At 39.8% G+C, this 20136-nt stretch overlaps 3 protein-coding genes across 6 annotated transcripts; 2 read left to right on the top strand and 1 right to left on the bottom strand.

Moving 5' to 3' along the window:
* Nucleotides 1-3114: 3114 nt before the first annotated feature.
* On the top strand, nucleotides 3115-6361 carry LOC115738664 (probable protein phosphatase 2C 27). Of its 2 annotated transcripts, XM_048274514.1 has the most exons (5): nucleotides 3115-3313; nucleotides 3397-4168; nucleotides 4365-4634; nucleotides 5062-5267; nucleotides 5468-6361. In XM_048274514.1, the coding sequence occupies exons 2-5, from the start codon at nucleotides 3983-3985 to the stop codon at nucleotides 6024-6026; spliced, it is 1221 nt and encodes a 406-aa protein (XP_048130471.1). In that variant the 5' UTR covers nucleotides 3115-3313; nucleotides 3397-3982; the 3' UTR covers nucleotides 6027-6361. The 2 variants fall into 2 exon arrangements, with proteins under 2 accessions (XP_048130471.1, XP_030527214.2); XM_030671354.2 differs by having other exon boundaries at nucleotides 3119-4168; nucleotides 4443-4634.
* A 486-nt stretch (nucleotides 6362-6847) lies between these two features.
* On the bottom strand, nucleotides 6848-12277 carry LOC115738752 (protein seele). 2 transcript variants are annotated; one of them, XM_048275094.1, is made up of 9 exons: nucleotides 12044-12277; nucleotides 11849-11875; nucleotides 11672-11751; nucleotides 11365-11437; nucleotides 9361-9418; nucleotides 8293-8344; nucleotides 8068-8092; nucleotides 7884-7975; nucleotides 6848-7295 (listed from the first exon to the last, which is right to left on the bottom strand). In XM_048275094.1, exons 1-9 carry the CDS (start codon nucleotides 12164-12166, stop codon nucleotides 7244-7246), a joined length of 582 nt encoding a protein of 193 aa, XP_048131051.1. In that variant the 5' UTR covers nucleotides 12167-12277; the 3' UTR covers nucleotides 6848-7243. The 2 variants fall into 2 exon arrangements, with proteins under 2 accessions (XP_048131051.1, XP_030527334.1); XM_030671474.2 differs by having other exon boundaries at nucleotides 12062-12275.
* Nucleotides 12278-15271: 2994 nt separating this feature from the next.
* On the top strand, nucleotides 15272-18323 carry LOC115738673 (F-box/kelch-repeat protein At5g42350-like). Of its 2 annotated transcripts, none has more exons than XM_030671370.2 (2): nucleotides 15272-15553; nucleotides 16210-18323. In XM_030671370.2, the coding sequence occupies exon 2, from the start codon at nucleotides 16300-16302 to the stop codon at nucleotides 18022-18024; it is 1725 nt and encodes a 574-aa protein (XP_030527230.1). In that variant the 5' UTR covers nucleotides 15272-15553; nucleotides 16210-16299; the 3' UTR covers nucleotides 18025-18323. The 2 variants fall into 2 exon arrangements, with proteins under 2 accessions (XP_030527230.1, XP_030527228.1); XM_030671368.2 differs by having other exon boundaries at nucleotides 15273-15553; nucleotides 16245-18323.
* The last annotated feature ends 1813 nt before the right edge of the window (nucleotides 18324-20136 follow it).

Here is a 20136-nt window from a genome sequence, read left to right as displayed (position 1 = left end):
GCAATTGCATTTCAAATGCTTTCCTAAGTCTTTAGAGGTACTTTGGGCTAAAAGACTTTTACGAAATGCAATTAATTTTTTTTCTTTTAAATTTGCCACCTTAGCTTGCCGCCACCCCCGCCGCCACCGCCCACCGCCACCAGTGACCTCCCACCGATTGCCACCATCGCCCATCATCGTCGACCGCCGCAGACTACCATCCATCATCGCCGACCGCCGATAACGACCAATCGGCACTTGTCGTCGCCGATTGCCGACGACAACCGATCATGGCCGCTCGTCGCCACCGCCACCGACCACGGCCGCCTATTGCCGCCCACGCCGCTCACCGACCGTCGCCTACCGTCCACCACCAATCGCTGCCGACCATCGCCCGCCGCCATCGCCCTCACCACCACCGATCGTCGCCGCCGCCGCCTCCCACTAACGCCGACCGCAGCCTTTTTTCAAAAATTAAAAATACCGTACAAAGTTCATTTTTCACCAAACAGCATTTTCGTCAAAGTTGTTTTTCAATGTGTTTTTCAAATACACTTTACCAAGCACTACTTGCATTTTGAAAAAGGTTTTTAGTCCAAAGGTATTTGCTTTTTCTCAAAATCCATTAGCCAAATGCTGAATCAAATAGGCTCATAACCTTGATAAAATTGTTCCATGAGGGGAGGTGTGATAAAGGTAGATAAGATTTCTTCTATTCATGGAATAAAAATTATTGTTCTAAGTAACAAACTTCATAAATAATAAAAATAAAATAATAATTAAATTGAAATTATATCTTAATTCTGATGTTAAAACGAAACTCAAAATAAAAAAAATCATTTTTATTTATTCTAATTTTATTTATATATTTAATTACTTTCTACTTTATAATATATAGTTTACACACGCACACACATATATATATATAGCTAGTACCTATATCATTACATTTTTTAAGTGTAACAGAATAGTTTATCATTTTATTGAGAAGTGATGGAAGGAAATAATAATAATAAAAATAATAATAAGGCGTTTAAATTAAATAATAAGTAAAAAAAACAAGTAGAAGAACTCACATTTTATGTGAACATATTCAAACTTGAAATAATTTTTTTAAATTTTGGAAGAATGAGGGCAATGAAATTTCTAAAAAAACTAGCATCCCCATCTCCTTATCCTTTATATTTCTGGTTCATGTTGAAGTTTCATGACGCATTTGTAGTTTTATAGTTCACCACAAAACTCTACAAAAACGGCGAGAGAGTTGAAACTTCTTCTATTTCTTAGCTTTCTAGTTCATGTCAAAAATCTATGAAAGCAAAAAGAGAGTTAACGTTTGTGGTTCATGTTAAAGTTTAACAAAGTAGTAAGAGAGGCAAAACTTTTCGTAGTCACAGGTGAATGGTTATATTTTATTTCTCTTACTAGATTTGACAGTGAATTATGACATATTATTATTTGTGTTTGTGCATTTTCAGATTCATTTACATTGATATGTCATAAATATGAAACAATGAACAGAATAGATTATGAACATATCCGATTTTATTATCGCGATTCACCAAATAATGGATATTATGTTATAAAATCTCTAAATTTCATATATTATCATATCCTGGTTAGAAATTCGAGCTACCAAAAGCAGCCTTACTGTGTAATGTTCGGGACATCCACTTTACATAATGCACTACGCAAATGGCCAATTATTTTTCTTTTGTATAATTACCAAATAAGTCTTTAAAAGGTCATATGAATATCAATTCAACTCTAAAATTTTCAATTTTGTCGATGTAATTCTAAACGTTTGTGCAAAAAACCAATTTAGCGCTAATTGCAAACGAAAAATGTTGACGCGGCATCTAGTTATTGCCGGCTATTTTATAGGGCACATTAATATGGACGACTTTAATTGAAATGACGTCTTATCCGGATTGCCACAAATCGGCAATTTACGGGCGGCAATTAACTGGAAGGATTACGTTGAAATGTCTCACAAAGTTTTAATATTGCATTAACAAAATTGGTAAGCTAACAACTAAATTGGCATTCATACAATAGATTTATGAACGAATTGACATTCGTAAATCTTTTTTGTATCGTCCTTGCAAAAAAAAAATTACAGTTGATTTATTTATACATTCACTTGTTCATTCATTCATTACTCTATTTTGGGAACGGTTGTGTCCCTCGAGGACATGAATTTTGACCGTTTATACCGTAGTTTATGCTTTGAAGAAATTGTGTTTGGTGACTGTTGATTCTCTTTTATTACGTTCCATTCTTTTTTCTCATTATTCATCCGCCAACATGTAAGTTCCTACCGTTTGGTCATCTTTTGGTATGCAAACTAAGGTCGCGAAGAATATATTATTTCTAGACAAATTTTATGATAAATGAAAACACTTTTCGAAAAATTTACCTTTAGAAAAATATTTTTTGCTTTTTAGATTAACGAAAACATTTATTCTAGTTCTCTTAGCGACACTTTCTCTTTGTTTTTTTTTTATAATCGAATACACATTTTCTTTGACGTGGTAATAAAATGGAAAAAAAATACGAGTTGATAATTCCGGGTGAAAATGAAATTGATCGATACAAAGAGAAAAGGCATGGAGTTGCTTTGGATCTTCACTTTGAGCAATGCTCGTATGTTCCTATTATGGTTGAGCCCAGTTGATATTCGCCGTTGGATCAAAGTTCTAATGCGAGACCCGCGTGAGTGAGCGGATCGGATCAACTGAGCTCGCGGTGGATCCGGAGCCAGGTAATAATGTTTCTTCACCTCACTTATCCGAGCGGCAAAAATTGTAATTTCCCACCACTCACAGGTCGACACGTATGACCCCACAAAGCATCCGAACCTTCCGTCACCGACCGTACCCTCTCGGGACCGCGAAGGGACACAAGTTCACAAAAGGACGGATCCTCGCCGTACGTACTCGCCACTCACGTGATCCAACGGCTGGGAGTCGGTTGCAGCGCCGAGGAGGAGCCCTCCTATCTGCCATGGAACGGCAGATCCGCTAACCACGGCGCGCCACGTGTCCGGCTCCATTTCCCATCCTCCGCTGACAGCTAGGCGACCCCGTGCGATTTTACCTGGAATCGCCGGTCGCCAACCATATCTCAACAAAGTCCATTTCACTTCTCTCTCTCTCTCTCTCCATTGCTAAATTTGGCAGACGATTCTCTCTCTCTCTCTCTCTTCGAAAAGTCTCGCATCTTAGGGTTTTCTTTTTGTTTTTGTTTCTTCCAATGGTTGATGATCGCTGATTCATTGGAGTCGTCGCCAATCGCGTATTGGGATCAGATATTCTCCCGGCTTTGTTCTTGTGTGAGCAAATTCTCAACTTCGTGCTTTAGTTCGGGTTTTCGGCTATTGATTTTCGGGAGTTGATCGAATCTCGGGTTGATTAGGTCATTTCGTGCGGCTTCGCCGAGGGAATCACTTTGTTGGCTGAAGCCGGTTGGAGGTCGATCTGGGAAGTCGTGCGGCGGAGGATGGTTTGTAATTGTTCCGGTTCGGAAACAAAAATAGTGGACGTGACGATTTTTGGGGGTAAATTCTGATTGGCTAGAGGTGGTTTAATTGGTTGTTTTCGTGGGTTCATGAGCGGTGAGCTGATTTGGGTTTGTTACTGTTGGAAGGGGTAACTTCTGAATTCGATTTATGTCAATTAGGGAATTCAGGGCTGATTTGAAGTGGTTTAGACTTTACATACTGTTAGTTTGCAGGAGGAAACAAGTTGGAAGCTTTTGGGTTTGCTTGCTGGACGTTCTCTCTGTAGTTGATTGATAATTCAAGGTATTTCCTTCTAAAGGGTAAGGTTGGTGGCTTTGGCCTGACAGTGAAGGTATTTGGGCTCATTCCTTTGGATTTTGGAATTTATTGGGGCACTTGCGTGAAGTACATAAGGGAATCTGAAGTTTGAATTGTAAAGCAAGGGCTTGTGAGTTAAGAAATTCTACTGGGGTTGGTTTGATCTATGATTTTGGAGGAAATATGGCTGCTGGTGCAGATTTATCTTGTCCATTCACGGTATTAGAAAGTGGTTGCAATAGGGAAGATACAGCTGAAGATGAGAATTTGGAGAATGTGAGACAGTTGGCAAATGGGAAACCTCCAAGGCACCTCTCGGTAATGCGGCATTCTGTGGGCTCTGCAAGGTTTCTTGCTGCATCTGACTTTGTAAGTTAAATATCGGTACTTGAACAAATGAGGTTTGAGATCCATGATCATAGTTTTACTGTAAATTCTTTTCCCTAGTCATGACTATCGAGTTGTAAGACAATTAGAACAAGTTCATGTAAAGTTTTGACCATGCCACTAATTTTCCCTGTCATTAATTTGTTTTGTTTCCTACTGTTGGTGTCTATATCAACAGATACTGCTTAAGATAGGAAGTTTATTTGCAACAAAGTTTAGAACATATGTTTTAACCAAGCTTATGGCACCTTTGAAGGAGTCTGATGTGGGCATTTTTGGAAGTAAGTCTCCTGATGAAAGATCAGAATTTGTACCTGTGTTCCGCTCTGGAAGTTGTGCTGAAAGAGGGCCTAAACAATACATGGAAGATGAACACATTTGCATAGATAATCTTGCTGAACATTGTGGGACAATGGTGGGCTGCCCCCATTCTGGAGCTTTTTATGGGGTGAGTTATCTGTAAAATCTTTTCCTTGCACCTTTTGCATTCATGCTTCTTCGATAGGTTGGAGGAAGCACATTAGGCCATTTTCCGTGAAAACAAAAATTAGGATTTATACTTTCTGGCGTAGACTTTAGTTGCAAACATTTTAGAATAGGTTTTATTGCGTGCTTGACTTTAATTAGGCACTGGATACATAGTCTAATGCTTTTGTGGTAAGGCTTTTGAGCTTCTTGTATGGACTTTAAAGGGTGATGATTAGTTGCCTCCCAAATGTGCTCAAGCAAAGGAAAAGGACCTTTGTCTCAACCTGAAAAATGTATAATGCTGCTATGCAATTATTTATCAGCTGACTTTGTGTGGTCCCTGTTATGGTGGAATGGTTGCCTTTTATGACAACTTCAGAAGCTCATATATGGGCGTGTTCGTGCAGGTATTTGATGGTCACGGAGGTACCGATGCAGCACTGTTTGTTCGGGATAACATCCTAAGATTCATAGTTGAGGATTTGCATTTTCCAGCCAGTGTGGAGAATGCCATTAAAAGTGCCTTTTTGAAAGCCGATTATGAGTTTGCTGATGCCAGTTCATTGGATATCTCTTCTGGCACCACAGCTCTCACTGCTCTGATTTTTGGACGGTAACTTGTTGACATTCTTGCGTGGTTTTCTTTGTACATTAGCTCTTGAAGTTGATCGTGACCAGACATCTCATTTTGAAAGATCGAGTTAGAGCTCGCTTTGAGTATATATCCCTCTTGTTTGAACAACTGTGTTTATAGATGCAGCATTTTGATACCTGTCTTTTGACCTGCCTGTCACATGATTTTGCTAATTACAGAACTATGTTTGTTGCTAATGCTGGGGATTGTCGAGCTGTTCTGGGGAAAAGAGGGAGAGCTATTGAGCTGTCCAAGGACCACAAACCCAATTGCACATCTGAAAGGTTAAGGATTGAGAAACTCGGGGGGGTCGTTTATGATGGCTACCTCAATGGCCAGTTGTCTGTGGCTCGTGCCCTTGGAGATTGGCACATGAAGGGCCCAAAAGGTTCTGCTTGTCCTCTCAGCGCAGAGCCGGAGTTGCAGGAGACCGACTTGACCGAAGACGATGAGTTCCTAATCATGGGCTGTGATGGCCTGTGGGATGTGATGAGCAGCCAGTGTGCTGTTACGATAGCAAGGAAAGAACTGATGTTGCACAATGATCCCGAAAGGTGCTCGAGAGAGCTAGTCCGGGAGGCACTAAAGCGTAATAGTTGCGATAATTTAACTGTCATCATCGTTTGTTTCTCCGAAGATCCTCCACCACGGATTGAGATTCCTCCATCCCGAGTCCGAAGGAGCATATCAGCAGAAGGTCTGAATTTGCTAAAGGGTGCACTGGATTGTAATGCATGAGCAACAGGAATTTGCCTAAAGCGAGAAGATCTGCAGCAGCTACTGAGGGGGTCATGCTCCCTGCTTTCACCACGGACGACACGCTGCAACTTGCACCAGTTAGTGTGACTGACATGAGAGTCCACTCAGAAACGAGCGAGATGATCCCTCCGGGTCAAATTCAATTCTTCAGCATCTTGAGTCACCGCTCGTATGTGATTATTTATGTTGTGACGATTTGAATTCTTTTTCCCTCCCGTTTATGTGGTTTGCCTGAACCGCAATGGGTCTTCACCATACAAGCATTGTAAATAGCTGGAAGTTGAAAAGCATGATGGCTCTGTCTTTCTGGTCTTCGATTTTTTTGGTAACGTATCTCTTCGTGATCCTTCTGATTGCCCATGGATTTGATGCATTTTACTTTCGGTATTGTGGTCAGCAATCGCAGTAATTACACCAGCCTAGTGGACTATAATTACATTTGCCTTGGTTGCACGCCTCGTCCATAAAGATCTTGCATTACCAGGATTAACTGGGATACAATAGTGATCATTGGATTCGACTTGCCGATGTGTAATCTGCGGAGGGAACCGATGTATAATATTCCAATTGCGACGCTTTTACATTATTAGCGTGTTGGCTGTCGATCTATTTGGACGTGTCACCTGCCAGATGAGGCTAATGGATGCATGATCTGGGATGCCCAATGCTCAAAATGTTAAACGCTCCAGATTAAAATCCATGAAAGTTCATACTATTACCGGGTCCCTTTTGTAGTTGGACCACGAGTGGTCCAACCGATCGCTACAAGAACAGCCAAGAGACAATGATGAATCATGCACTAAACAAGCGTTGGTAGTTGATACATATCTCAAACATATTATAGTGCTGAACCTCTTCCGATTTCATTGCCTAGGAAGCCTGTGTAATGGCTTTGTCAGGGGATGATGGGGCAGCTCGGAGAGGGGTTTCCTCAATAGTATACTGATGATGTCTCTTGGTAAGCCACAGGAATTATAAGTTAGTCCAGCATGTAATGTTCAAAAGAAGCTGTTGAAACACAATCCAAGAAACTGAAAGCAAAATTTGAGTTACAAAGGAGAAAGAATTCTCGCAATCCCATTTTGGGAGCTGCTCGCTCCTTGGTTATGATCCCATTTTCCTTTCTAAATGTCGTTCAGTTGTACAGAATCAGTTCTCATGAATCTGAAAGACGAGATTTTCCTCGTCATATTGAATCAGAGTTCTTCCTTAGCAGCACCGGCAGGGCCATCCCCTTCATGAAAACCACTGCAGAGTAAAACAAGGATTGAGCTGCCTAGCATAAGAAAGAACTATTTAACACCCAAAGTAGATATAGCCATACGCGAATCACATGTCCGTTTGAGAAAATGAATTCTTTAAAGCTCGAGACGTTTCCATTTCACTAGTGCATAAGCGTACCTGTATATGCTTGTGCAAAGTGGATGTAGATAGAGAACACACTCCATAAATGAGTTAGACAAGAGAAACTTAGTTGAAAGAAGGGATGGAAGGGATGAGATAACTACCACCAGAATGGAAAAAATATTTCCAGAACAAAATCACTTTTAAAGAGAGACTTTGTAATGAGAGCAATTTATAGAACTTCATGGGCAAACTTTGAGAATAAAAATTACCGATTCTTTCTCTAATAAACGGTAGAGATGAGATCTTTGCAAGCGTTTCATTCAAAATTTGACTTGTGAAAGCAAAGATTTAACTTCAGAGTTGAGGATGTAATAAATTTTCTTCAGCTATTTTCTAGATGATTGTAAGTGCTAATCAACATACATTATGGTTTTACACATAGCACAATCCACATGATCCCACCTGGGACTGACATTACTTAAAGGTTACCTTGTCTGGCTGCAGTGCTTGCTTAAATCTTGACACAGAACCTTGGTTACACCTCCAACTTTCACAGAACCTTGTCTTATAAGTTTTGCCAACTGCATTATACGTTAACAGGATTTCTAAATGACCTGTGAAAAATGCTGCAAAACACGCAGAAGTGGATAATAAGTGGCATGTGCAATCTCACCTCATCTTCTGTCTCCTCAAGTAACCTGCAATGTTACCTAAAACATCTTAGGCTCATGAATTGATAAAAATAAACTCTATTACAAACTTAAAGATTACTCAGGATGGCCATTAAAATGAAGTTCACCATGCAACAGTATGAAAAAGAATTCCTATAACTTATGTTCCTTTTCGTTTCCTTTAGCGCTTTTTTTTTTTCCAGAGTGGACCCTCCTGATTTACTCACCTTCCACAATAAGTTGACATAGCTTTGGAATGTGCTCTAGCTTCCTGTTTGTCTAACACCACAACAGAAAGAGACCATTTCATATTCAGCACTTAATCTACAATATCATAAAGATTTGTGAGAATTTGAGAGACATAGGGACCATGACATGCTAATACAGAATTGATCAAGATTCAAGAAAGACATAGAATGATTTGAATCAATATCAGTAGAATCCAAAGAACCTCCAAGTTTATTGAAAAGGATTATCCTAGTGTAAATAACTAGGCCAATTCAAGGAGAGTCATCATCATCGTTCGTCTTTATCAGAAACTTTTGTTTTGCTAACAACTAACACCTATACACAATACACACTAATACAACAGTCGATCCACTATATCATTGTCAATCTGAGTAAGATTATGAGTTATAGAAGCTTCTGTAATAGGCATATGCATAATATGATCGGTTGATAACATTGGCATTTGTAAATGAGCAAGTAACCAATTAGTTGATAACCCTGCTTTACTTTAAGATATATGATCCTTATTTGATACTTCTGTTGATTGATTCAAGAAGAAGGAAATACAATCCACAGGAGTACATGCCATGGGCCAATTTATTAATTCTAAGAAATTCGTTCCAAACATTCATAAGATCAAACTTTGCCTTTAAACATACAAAGTAGATCCACGGAATGAAATATTCAAATAGGTATCAGGCATGATATATATCTTTTCAGAACCTTGAAAGGGTAACCTCGTCTTCATAAATGGATTATTAATCATCATACATTGTTATAAAGAGATTCATTGGCTTCACTCGTTAACTCTTTCTTCCAAGCATGCACTGAATTAAAACGTGCATGTACTAATACAAGGTGACAAACTACTGCTGTTCATATATACATTAGAATGCTTTCCCTCACTCTGGGGGTAATTCTTGATCATAAGTTCCCAACCGACGTAAATCATCTATTTGACAGATTTTCTCAGTTATTGTTAAATATCAATTCTTAAATTGTGAGCTACTCAAACAAAAAAAAAATTGCACAATAAAGCCACTAAATACCAAACGTAGAATACATACTGGTCATCAATTGATCCCAGTCGTCTACTTTCACCCACTCTAGTTGGGTAGAATCCCTCTGCAAAATGAGCAATGAACTACTTCAGTTCAGATGACCCCAGACAGGCTTACAGAATATTTTGCATCTGAAGAGATAGACTGGATGGATCTACGGCTTTCTAATAGTTAGCCAAAGCAGAACTGATCTACTTATTCAAACTGCTAAATACCATACGAAATATCAAACCCGGATGTTCCTTTTTGGAAGAACTGCTTAAACTTTAGTAACAATGAAAATAAAAAGCTTAAGGGCCTACATGGCAATGATTCTGGTTCTTTGATTATGTTCCCTGGAACAAAAAAGGATGAGAATCATGTATGATAACGTATATAATTCTGATTCTGCTCCCAGGAACAGTTATGGAACAACAACAAGAACAAAAAAAAAGTTGGTTCCGAAAAAAGGAATCACTTTTAAGAATCATAATACATAATGAAGTTGCACATCTTCAGTTCTCTCATCACTTTTCCCTCGACCTAAAACAAAATGAGATCTCATTTTCAAAGAAAAATACATATGATAATAAAAAAATCGAAAAAAATTCTAAAAAATAAGAAAAATTTCAAAAAATCCCTAAAAATAGAAAAAGCTTAGATTAGGCTGTTTGACCTCATTTTCATAAATTTGGGCCTAGATTCCTTTAGATTTCATAGATTTTGTTCTTTTTTAGGAAAATCATAAACTCCTTTGACATTAAACTCGAATAACATTTGTTTAAGCCATTAGGGTTTCATTAGGGTTTTATGATGCGACATATCATTAACATGATTCCTTGATTACGCACTTGTTTTCATTAGTTATGATTTCCCTAGATTTAGGTACTGTAAACTTAGTCTAGTTCTAGAAAATTTGGAAAAAGACAAAAACAATCTGGGTGAACACTTAGTATTGACTTACCTCATAGGTTTGAAAATAAATTGAAATTTGCATAAAGCACGTTTAGAAACACACTCAACTTCAATGCCGAATCGGTGGAATCACCGACGTAACCAAGTTTTAGGATCCTAGATTTCTCTGGTTGCATAAAATCAAACGGTTTTTCCCAACCATTCGATAAGGTTTTCGGTGTTTTAGAAAATTTGGAAAAAGACAAAAACGATCCGGGTGAATACTTAGTATTGACTTACCTCATAAGTTTGAAAATAAATTGAAAATTTGCATGAAGCACATTTAGAAACACGCACATTTAGAAACACACTCAACTTCAGTGCCGAATCGATGGAATCACCGGCGTAACCAAGTCCTACGACCCTAGATTTCTCTGGTTGCATAGAATTGAACAATTGCTCCCGATCATTCGATGAGATTTTCGGTTTACCTTTCTTAAAGACTAGTGGCGACTCCATTGTCATATATACATACACATGTCACCGATCACACTAAGATCAAATTTAATATTTCCTCATTATGATTTAATATAGGCCCGGGAGAAGCCGAGTTAATCTAAAATCACACACTAACCCAATATGATCTCTCCTTTTTTAAGCTTAAAATGACTCGTTATGACAAGACAATTAGATGAAATAACACGAAAAAACGTTATATGCAATTGCAATATATTATATAAGACAATCAATATGAATTAATCTTCAATTAATTCGAAATATATGATGAAACTTCACAAAGTAACTACGTAATTATTTGACTTAAATGACAAAAATTGGAAAGAGACATTATTTTCGGGAACAAAATTTTTTTGCAGCTACCAAACAGGTTTCTGTATTAGGAACAGAAATTTTGTGCGCTTACCAAACACGTTCTAATTCTCTAAAATTCATTTAGGGAACAGAATTAGAAAAATCAATTTTAATCAAAATCACTTTTTCGGATCAGAATGGTTGCCATGCAGGCCTAAGTAGTTTTGCCACCTTGTATTACTGCAGTAAGAATGAGCCAAGTGAGGCACCCCCTTGGTGCCTCATAGTGAATTTCTCTTTACTCATAAAAAAATTTATGAGTATTACCTTCTCGAGAGTATAATCTTGCATCTTTTCACATAGTCCATCCAGAAGCTCGACGACTCTCAGCTCGCTGACCCTGTTTGATATTATTACAGGTAGCGCATAACTATCAGCCAAACCGGATATAAACGTGACAATTACACGGTGCAAGACTTGCCTATCTAACAAAGAAAGATATGAGTTCAGGAAACCGAGTCAAAATATAATCACACAATGCATCCCCAACAACATAAACAATAAAAGGGCATTGTTCTATAAGCGAAGTTGCATGGTCCTACAAAGAATAAGAAAAAAAAGATATAAGCATTACTTATAATCGATGAGCTTTCCTTCACGTTGACCTTTAGAATCCAAGCGATGCCTCATATCCAAATGATTCCTCGGTTTTTCCTGGACAGAACCAAAACAAGGAGGAAAAACCAAACCTATGACACAGACACTCTGCAGTTAGTTGAATCCATAGAGGAAACATCATGCACTCACTCACATTGGAAAGACCGATTTCCAGCTCTCCCTGCCAAAAACCATCGCCACCGTTGTTAGATCGACGACCTACTCGAACTCGCAAAAGTTAAAACGAAAACGGAAAATCGATTTCTCGGTGAGAAGCGAGATTCGCCGATTACAACAGTGTTAACCAAGACGAAGTTAGGAAACGATCCGTAAATCCTCGCCATTGAACTGAGCCACAGAAAAGTACCGCGACGGCATTGCAAGCGGCGCATTTGTCGTCAATGGATTGAGCGAGGGAGAACACGGCAAGCATCGCGAGAATCCACGCCGCGGCGGTGCCGGACTCCGCCATCTCCTCCTCCCCTGATCGCTCCTCAGAGTCTCCAGTTAGCTCACAATTAAGGGTTCCACCAATGGAGTTGATCAGTTCGGTCGTCGGGATATTAGAAATTTCGTCTCTCAATCTCGGAGTACCCCAAAGACACGACGGGCCCAAGCGAGCCCAATTCGGTTGTTGGGCCTTGAATCGGCCCATGGGTTCGCGTGGTCCCTTAAAGACTCGTCCTTGATGGGTTGACAAAATTAGCATTAAAGGAAGGGACAATGATAACAATGGTTCATGAAGTTTGGTGAAATGTGTAATATGATCTTTGAAATTTTTTTTGTTCGAACTTTAGTCAAATATAAAATATGGTCCCTCAACTTTTAATTTTTCCATGTGTGGTCCATGAATTTTTGGTCAATGTTAAATGTTGTTCTTGAACTATTTGAAAATGTTTAATGTTGTCCCTTCATTAATTCAATATAATTAACAACTTTGAACATTTGTATATAATCCAAATAAAAAACTGAACATAGAACACACTGAACAAATTAAAAATTGAGGGACGACATTACACATCGAGGTAAAATTCACAAACTATATTGAACAAACTAAAATTTCAAGAACAGTGTTGCGCATTGTGCCAAAATTCGAGAACCATCCGTGTCATTATCCCTCAAAGAAAAGCATCTCTAAATTGATAGGACGCCATTGACTTAGAAATTTGAACCAATTGTCAATAGAGAAGTCACTGCGAGAAAAAAAACATATTCCACCTTGAGAATCGAATCGCATCGGCCTTGCTACCACAGCGGGATCCATAAGGGGACGAGCCGGACGCGACTCCGCGTCTTTAGACGACGATCGCCTTGTCAATGGCCCGACGGAGGCAAGAATGTCCGGCACGGCGGGGTGGGATATGGAAGACGAACAACCAGGCTCCCTTGTACGGAGTATCGGGTGAGAGACAAAGACGACCCATGAAAGGGATTTTTCTCAACAAAGAGGGTCTTGTTTTTGTTACCATGTTGAGACCGCTCCCCAAGCCAAACGCCCCAATGATTATGGACACATGTGGCACCCCCGAAAAGCTACTTCTAAGATTCATTAGACAACCCGGTCGTGTGGTCCAATCTCAATAAGATTTCTTGATCCTTTTTATCTCTCGTCTCTTGATCATGCAAATGACCCGAGAATTTTTTTTTTTTTGGTTGGAAAAATGACCCGAGATTAATAATATGATAACTCTACCGATTAGGAAGTCATCTCGTCGCCCCTCGATACGACACAGTAGTATATGAATTTACCTTCTTCTTTTTTTAGTGGACGGTGTTCCTCCCTTCGCTTTTCCTATGATGTCTCGCCAATCGATTTCGTTCGTTCGAAGGACGACTATTTTCCATAAATCTAATTTTCCGAAACTTTCGGTATTTGGATGACATAAATGGAAGTCGTGTTTTTTCAAAATCTAAAGTTGGTATTTTCAGCTTATGAAACACTTCTTCTGTGCATAGATCTATTTCCCATCATCCAAATATCGAAAAATCGAAAAATGAATTCCTGAAAAATAGTTTTCCTTCAAACAAACGTACTTTCATACGGTACTTTTTTTTTTTACCCCTCGAACAAATTATACGGATTCATGTTATCCAATCTCACGAGGTGAGAAATTGAAATTATCATCCACTTCTTAATAGGAATTTCGCCTTTTTTTTCGCTAAAAAGGAAAAGAAAAGAAAAAGAAAAACCCATTTGTTCTTTCACGAAAAAAAAGAAAAGAAAGAGAGGTGCTAAATGCCAACCAACCACCACACTCAACTTTGAAGTGGGCTGGACAGCAAAATAAATGTGTTTTATTGAGTAATAATCACCTCCAGGACTGAAATCAGGCGGTGGGCCCCACTACCTCCGCCATTTCTTAAAACCAACCCCCCCAAAAGAAAAGAAATTCATTTTTCCGCCACTCCCGGTCAGGTGCATTCCGCTTTTCTCCCCCGCTCCCACCTCGCACGTGCAGCAGGCCGGCACGTGCTAAATTGCTCTGCTCACTTCTGATGGAAGCTTTTCATCATCTCCTGATGCTCCCCGGCCCGCTTAATTATCCTTAAGCAAAAGCGAAAAACTTCTTGTACTTTCCCATGGGAATTGAGGATATTATTCCAGTATCTAAGAAAATTATAAATAAAATTGTATAGCAAAGTTGCGGATCGATATTTTGTATGTTACGAAACTTTAAAGCTCGAGATGAAGAATGAGTCAAACGGTAATAAAAAATTTGAGTTCAAGAGCAAGCAAAAGCATAGTGCATGGTAAAAAGCAAGGCCAAGGCCCTTTGCCAAAAAATCACGAGATCTAAAGCGGCCTTGTGAGCATTGAAAAAGCCACATGGAGGGGGCAAGAGAAAAATTGCCATAGCAAGATGAGAGAAAAGAGCAGGTTTCATTAGTTTAAGAAAGTGAGTGAGCATGGATATAATTCTGAAATATTGCAAATATATCCCCGGTAGATGGGACGGTGGATAATGATGCAAAAGTAATCACCAACTCTTCACACCCCCTTATTTTGAAATATGGCCTTTATCGAGCCTACCCTAAATCGACATTACAACCTTTCCCAAAGGATTTTCCAATCAAAATATTTCGGTTCTTGACTTGTAAATACGAAGGAGGTGATTTTGATGTATATTTTATTCTAAGCCTCAAAATGTCTATCAATTATAAAATCCTTTAACCTAACCTCAATCGGATTGTATGCACGGCAAATAGTTCCTAAATCCTACATTTAGGTTCTACGAGGAAATTCGAGAATTTCTTTGAAAACATTTCCCCTTTCGGGTATTTCAAATTTTTAAGAATCGGTGTGAAAATGGGTCCACCGCAAGATTAGGATTAAGAAAAAAAACAAAAATTCGAAAGCCATTTTAGTGAGAAGAAATCGACCGCCGCAAAAAGAGAACCAATAATTCGAACCCATAGAATGATCAAAGGATGGGCGGACCTTCGATGACAGAATCGCGATACCTTCACCTTTACTCAAATGTAAACACGCGAGTACACGTACTTACCGGGTATCTTGGATTCTAACAGAGGAAGGAAGAAATTAAATTTTCACCATTACCAACAAAATGGGGGGGGTGAGGGGTCGTTTTAGAGCAGCGATGCTGCGTCGCTTTACTAAATTCCCACTCCTCCGACCCACCCAAATTTTGTTTGGATTAAGTAAAAGCTCGAGGTTAGAGATTGACAGTCTCTCTCTCTCTCTGAAAGACTTTCCCATTTAAGAACTTCCCACACACCCACTTCCCCACCTTCTCGGTCCTCTCTCAAAAGCAAGGGCCTTTGATGGAAGCTTTTCATCATCTCCTGATGCTCCCCAGGGATTTCCCCATCTGGGTTTCTCGAGCAACGTCTCTTTCAGGTGATTTTTTGAAGTTTTTGAAGAGTCTGATGGGGCTCGATCTTGTCTGAGGAATCGCTCTTAGGCCTCTTGTCGTTGTGATCCGGGCTCTCTCTCTCTCTCTCTCTCTCTCTCTCTTTATTCCCTTGTTCTTTGGGTTCTCGTTGCTTGTGACCGTAAACTTTTTTATTTGGACATGTCAGCGTGGATTTGAACGTTCTCCGTGTGAGTTGGGTTTGATTCGTAGCTTTGTTCGGATGGATCTGCGGATCTGGTTTTTGGTGGTGTTTATGGAAAGTTTGTTCCTGCATTCCCTCTTCTTGCTTTGTGTTGAAATTCATATTTTTTTTTTCATGGGCAGCAATTAATGAGGTCATCTAGTTGCTGGGACCCAAAAAAAATCAAAATTAGCTATGAAAGGATGAAGAATTTGAACTGTTGTTGTCATTTTTGGGTTAATGGCCGCGGTGATCTCATACTAACATAAGTTATTTCATCACCCGAGCTTTGAGTGTGTATAGTTTTCAAAGTTGTTTATGCAGTGTGAGGTGTCTGTGGTTGCTGCATTCTCGAGGCTGATATGATTTGTTCTCCCCCGTGACTGTGGCTATGATAGATTGTTTAAAGTATTTCTTTCTCAGCTTAATTCCTTCGTGCTTTGCTTTGGATGGGGGTAGATCTTATAACATGAATGGATCATAATGTGATACAGCGAGACGATGATTGCTTGGACCTGCAAAACATCTGGAGATCAGCATGCTGAGTAGATGGCAGACGAAAACTATTTGCGTCAAGATTTTGAGGCCTTGAGTGTATCGAAACGTCTCATGAGGAGTGTCAGTCACAAATGGAGGAAAAAGAGCCTCAAAAGTGAAGATGAAGACGATAATGTTAGAAGGGTTTCAATGAGATGTCTAACTTTATATGGCAGAGGGGGAGGTTGCAAGGTGGGTGCTGACACAGGCGAGGAATATGGGGACCCAAGTAGTAGGAGAAGGTCGAGTGCCGGTGAAGAAAGCAGAGGATATGGTACCATATGCGGTACCGAAGAAACTGGAGTGGACTGCTTCTCATATGGAGTAAAAGAGAGATTTTGGAAGAAAAATACCAGAAAGGATTTAGAACTTGAAGAATCAACCTATAACAGCAGAATGCACATTTTTCTTCCAGATGATATTCTAGAGATGTGCTTGGTGAGGCTGCCACTAACCAGCCTCATGAATGCACGCCTTGTGTGCAAGAAATGGAGAAACTTGACTTCTACTTCGCGCTTCCTTCAGATGAGACGAGAAGGCTTGCACCATAATCCATGGCTGTTCTTGTTTGGTGCAGTGAAAGATGGCTATTGCTCTGCCGAAATACATGCGCTGGATGTGTATCAGGATCAATGGCACAAGATAGAAGCTGATATGCTAAAAGGAAGGTTCATGTTTTCTGTTGCCAATATCCTGGAAGATGTATATGTTGTAGGGGGTTGCTCTAGCTTGACCAATTTCGGCAGAGTGGACAGAAGCTCATTCAAGACACACAAAGGAGCCTTGGTTTTCAGTCCATTGACTAAATCTTGGCGTAAAATTGCTTCAATGAAGTATGCCCGGTCTATGCCTATCTTAGGAGCTTCTGAGGTCCATCCAGATTTTTCAGCGATTCAGGGCCATCAAATCCGGCAAGAGAGGCGTTTTAACAGGTCAAGGATGGGTGGTGGATCGGATGTTTATGAGGATCCTCACAGGCTTTCTCTAAGACGTCAACCCAGAAACACTTTTGACGAGAATGATTTGTCGTTTTTTTCTGCTAGAAAACCACACAAGATGGTCAGGCAAAAGATTGATGAATCAAGCACAAAGAGCTCTAGAAGGTTCGTGGTTATTGCTGTAGGAGGGCTTGGCTCATGGGACGAGCCATTAGATTCTGGAGAAATATACGACTCTGTATCTAATAAGTGGACAGAAATCCAGAAGCTGCCACCAGATTTTGGGATTGTTTGCTCTGGAACTGTTTGTAATGGCATTTTTTATGTATATTCGGAGAGTGACAAGCTTGCAGGATATGACATAGAGAGGGGATATTGGATTGGGATGCAGACTAGCCCATTTCCTCCACGTGTTCATGAGTATTACCCAAAACTTGTTTCTTGTGATGGTCGGCTTTTTATGCTCTCAGTGTCTTGGTGCGAGGGAAATGGTCAAATCGGCAGGAGAAATAAGGCTGTGAGAAAATTGTGGGAGTTAGATCTCATGTATCTTGATTGGAGTGAGGTGTCTGTACATCCCGATGCTCCAATGGATTGGAACGCCACATTTGTGGCCGATAGGAACTCCATATTTGGGGTCGAAATGTTCAAGATATTTGGTCAGGTGTTGGATTTCATGACAATGTGTGACGTGTCAGAAAAGGGCCCCAACTGGCGTCATATATCAAGGAATCAGATGGCTCATGAACTCGATGCATCATCTTGCGTGACCAAGTCTCTGGCCGTGGTCTATTTGTGAAATCCCCCTAATGAAGTTGCTTCTCACGCAGATAGTTTCTGATTTCTATTTATCATTGTGCAGAGGTTTTGAGCATGCATTGCAGATGCAACATTGAGTCCTGCATTTAATTCTTTGATGAAAATGATTTTTGCATGGGTGACTGCCTCCTGGTATGTCTCTCATCACTCTTTCCTCTTGTGCTGTGTTTCTAGACTGATTGTACTGGAGGCGCTTCTCTCCCATGTAACTTTTGATGTAAAATTTCATTTCTCCAGTATCAGACTAATTTTGTACTTTAATTGTTACTTTTTTTCGCATTTTCATATGCTCTCCATTGCTTCTTCACTTTGGCCGTGCTAGTTTCCAAATTGCCTACGTGACCAGTGAAAACCTCGTGCCAATCTGATCTAACAAAAGGATAGTCCCGTATTGATGCTATTAAGTCCATCTGATAGAACACTGAAATGAGATGTATTTCTAATCTAAGTGCCTGTGGCTGGAATCAGTGAGTTGCTCTTTGTACTTGTTTCCACATTGGCAGAAAGGGGGGACAAAGAGGAGTGATTATGCTGGCTTACTGGCTACATAGTTCTATTGTTCATGTTGTTTACCATTGCCATTTAAAATTATTTAAAGAAACGTGCGACATGGATTAGTATCCTACAGCACTTTCTTGAAACTGTCAGCAACTTGTTTATTGAATGTACAGTGAGTGTGTGCCATAGTCGTACATTTCCGAACAAGTGAACAGAGGGTCTAATGTAGCCACCACAGGCATATTCCTCAAACGAGTAATTCGACTGTGTTGGAATGCTTTAGCTTGTAACTTTTCTGTTCAGACTCCAGGTTGAATGGGTACTTTCTCCAGCATACTTGATTTTTCTCTTAGGAGGCTAGGAGCCATACTTGCCTGCGCAGCTATTGACGGAGCTTCTCCTTCTCGTCCTTCTTTTTTTTTTTTTTGGTTTCTTTCATATTAGTGTTTGTTTACGTGTTATTTGATGCAGAGCGCAGTAATTCGGCTCTGAGAGTCACAATATTCATGTCCAAAAGTATCATCTATTACAAAAATGTTACTCCTTGCTGATACCATACCTTTATCCGGAACTATCCAGACAACATTTAGGTGTGACAAATGCATTAGGCAAATATCAAACAGAAACCACCAAGTGAGGTATAAATCTCTAGATACAAATCCACAATGCCAATTGTCACTTGGGTTACATACACTTAGTTGGGTGGCCACAAATTGAACTCGAGAGAAAAAACCAGGCCTAGAGGAGCATCAATTGAATTCAACAGGATATTTGGCATTACCCTTTTTCCATTCTGAACTTTGGAAAGAAATAGCAAGCATTTGGTGATATTGCCAAGCGGTATCGCTCATTTGTGAGTGAAGGACTTGAGAGCAGGAATAATTCATCCATTAAGACTGTTAGCTGACTAAACCAATCAGAACTTGAGAACAGGCAATGCCTACAGTTCATACAAAAGAAACAGGACGTATAATGTGCCATGTTTATGCCATGATCAGTGTGCGTTGCAGGTGATTAAGTTTCTTTCCTCTGTTACATTGCTCGGAAACAGCGGCTTCCTCAGTCAATTGACTTTTGGACAATTCTGACTTCACGTAAAATTCCTTCTAGACAATTCCCTATATCGAAACACTCCTAGTTTCAACTCTTCAGATCTATACGCTGGATGATTGGGAACGAAACGGTCCTTGTGTTAGGTGGGATCGCACCAACTGACAGGAATGTACATTTATGATCATGAATCGCATGCTCTACGTCTTCCTGTCGTGTGTTGAGAGAAGGAAACACAAAGAAACCACCGCACAGATGCAAGTATATCATTCTCCAGATGCAGCCAAACTAACTTCTCCGATGACAGCCAGAAAGAGGAGCAAGAAAGGCCACTACAATCCGGCTTTCCTTTGCATGCTGCTTCTTATTGCGACTTATGTATGATAAGCCAACATGCATGATGACAATATAGATTTTCGGAACTTCCAGGAAACGTAGATTCTATAATTCACCGGTTACACTATAAACTGTGGTGGTAGCGAGTGAGGGAGGATGGGGATTATACGCGAAGGAGAAAAACCCATCGCCATGTGTGAGAAGTTGA

The sequence above is a fragment of the Rhodamnia argentea genome, chromosome 2 (genome assembly GCF_020921035.1).
Source record: "Rhodamnia argentea isolate NSW1041297 chromosome 2, ASM2092103v1, whole genome shotgun sequence".
NCBI classification, from domain to species: Eukaryota; Viridiplantae; Streptophyta; class Magnoliopsida; order Myrtales; family Myrtaceae; genus Rhodamnia; species Rhodamnia argentea.
This window is presented reverse-complemented; position numbering and strand designations above follow the sequence as displayed.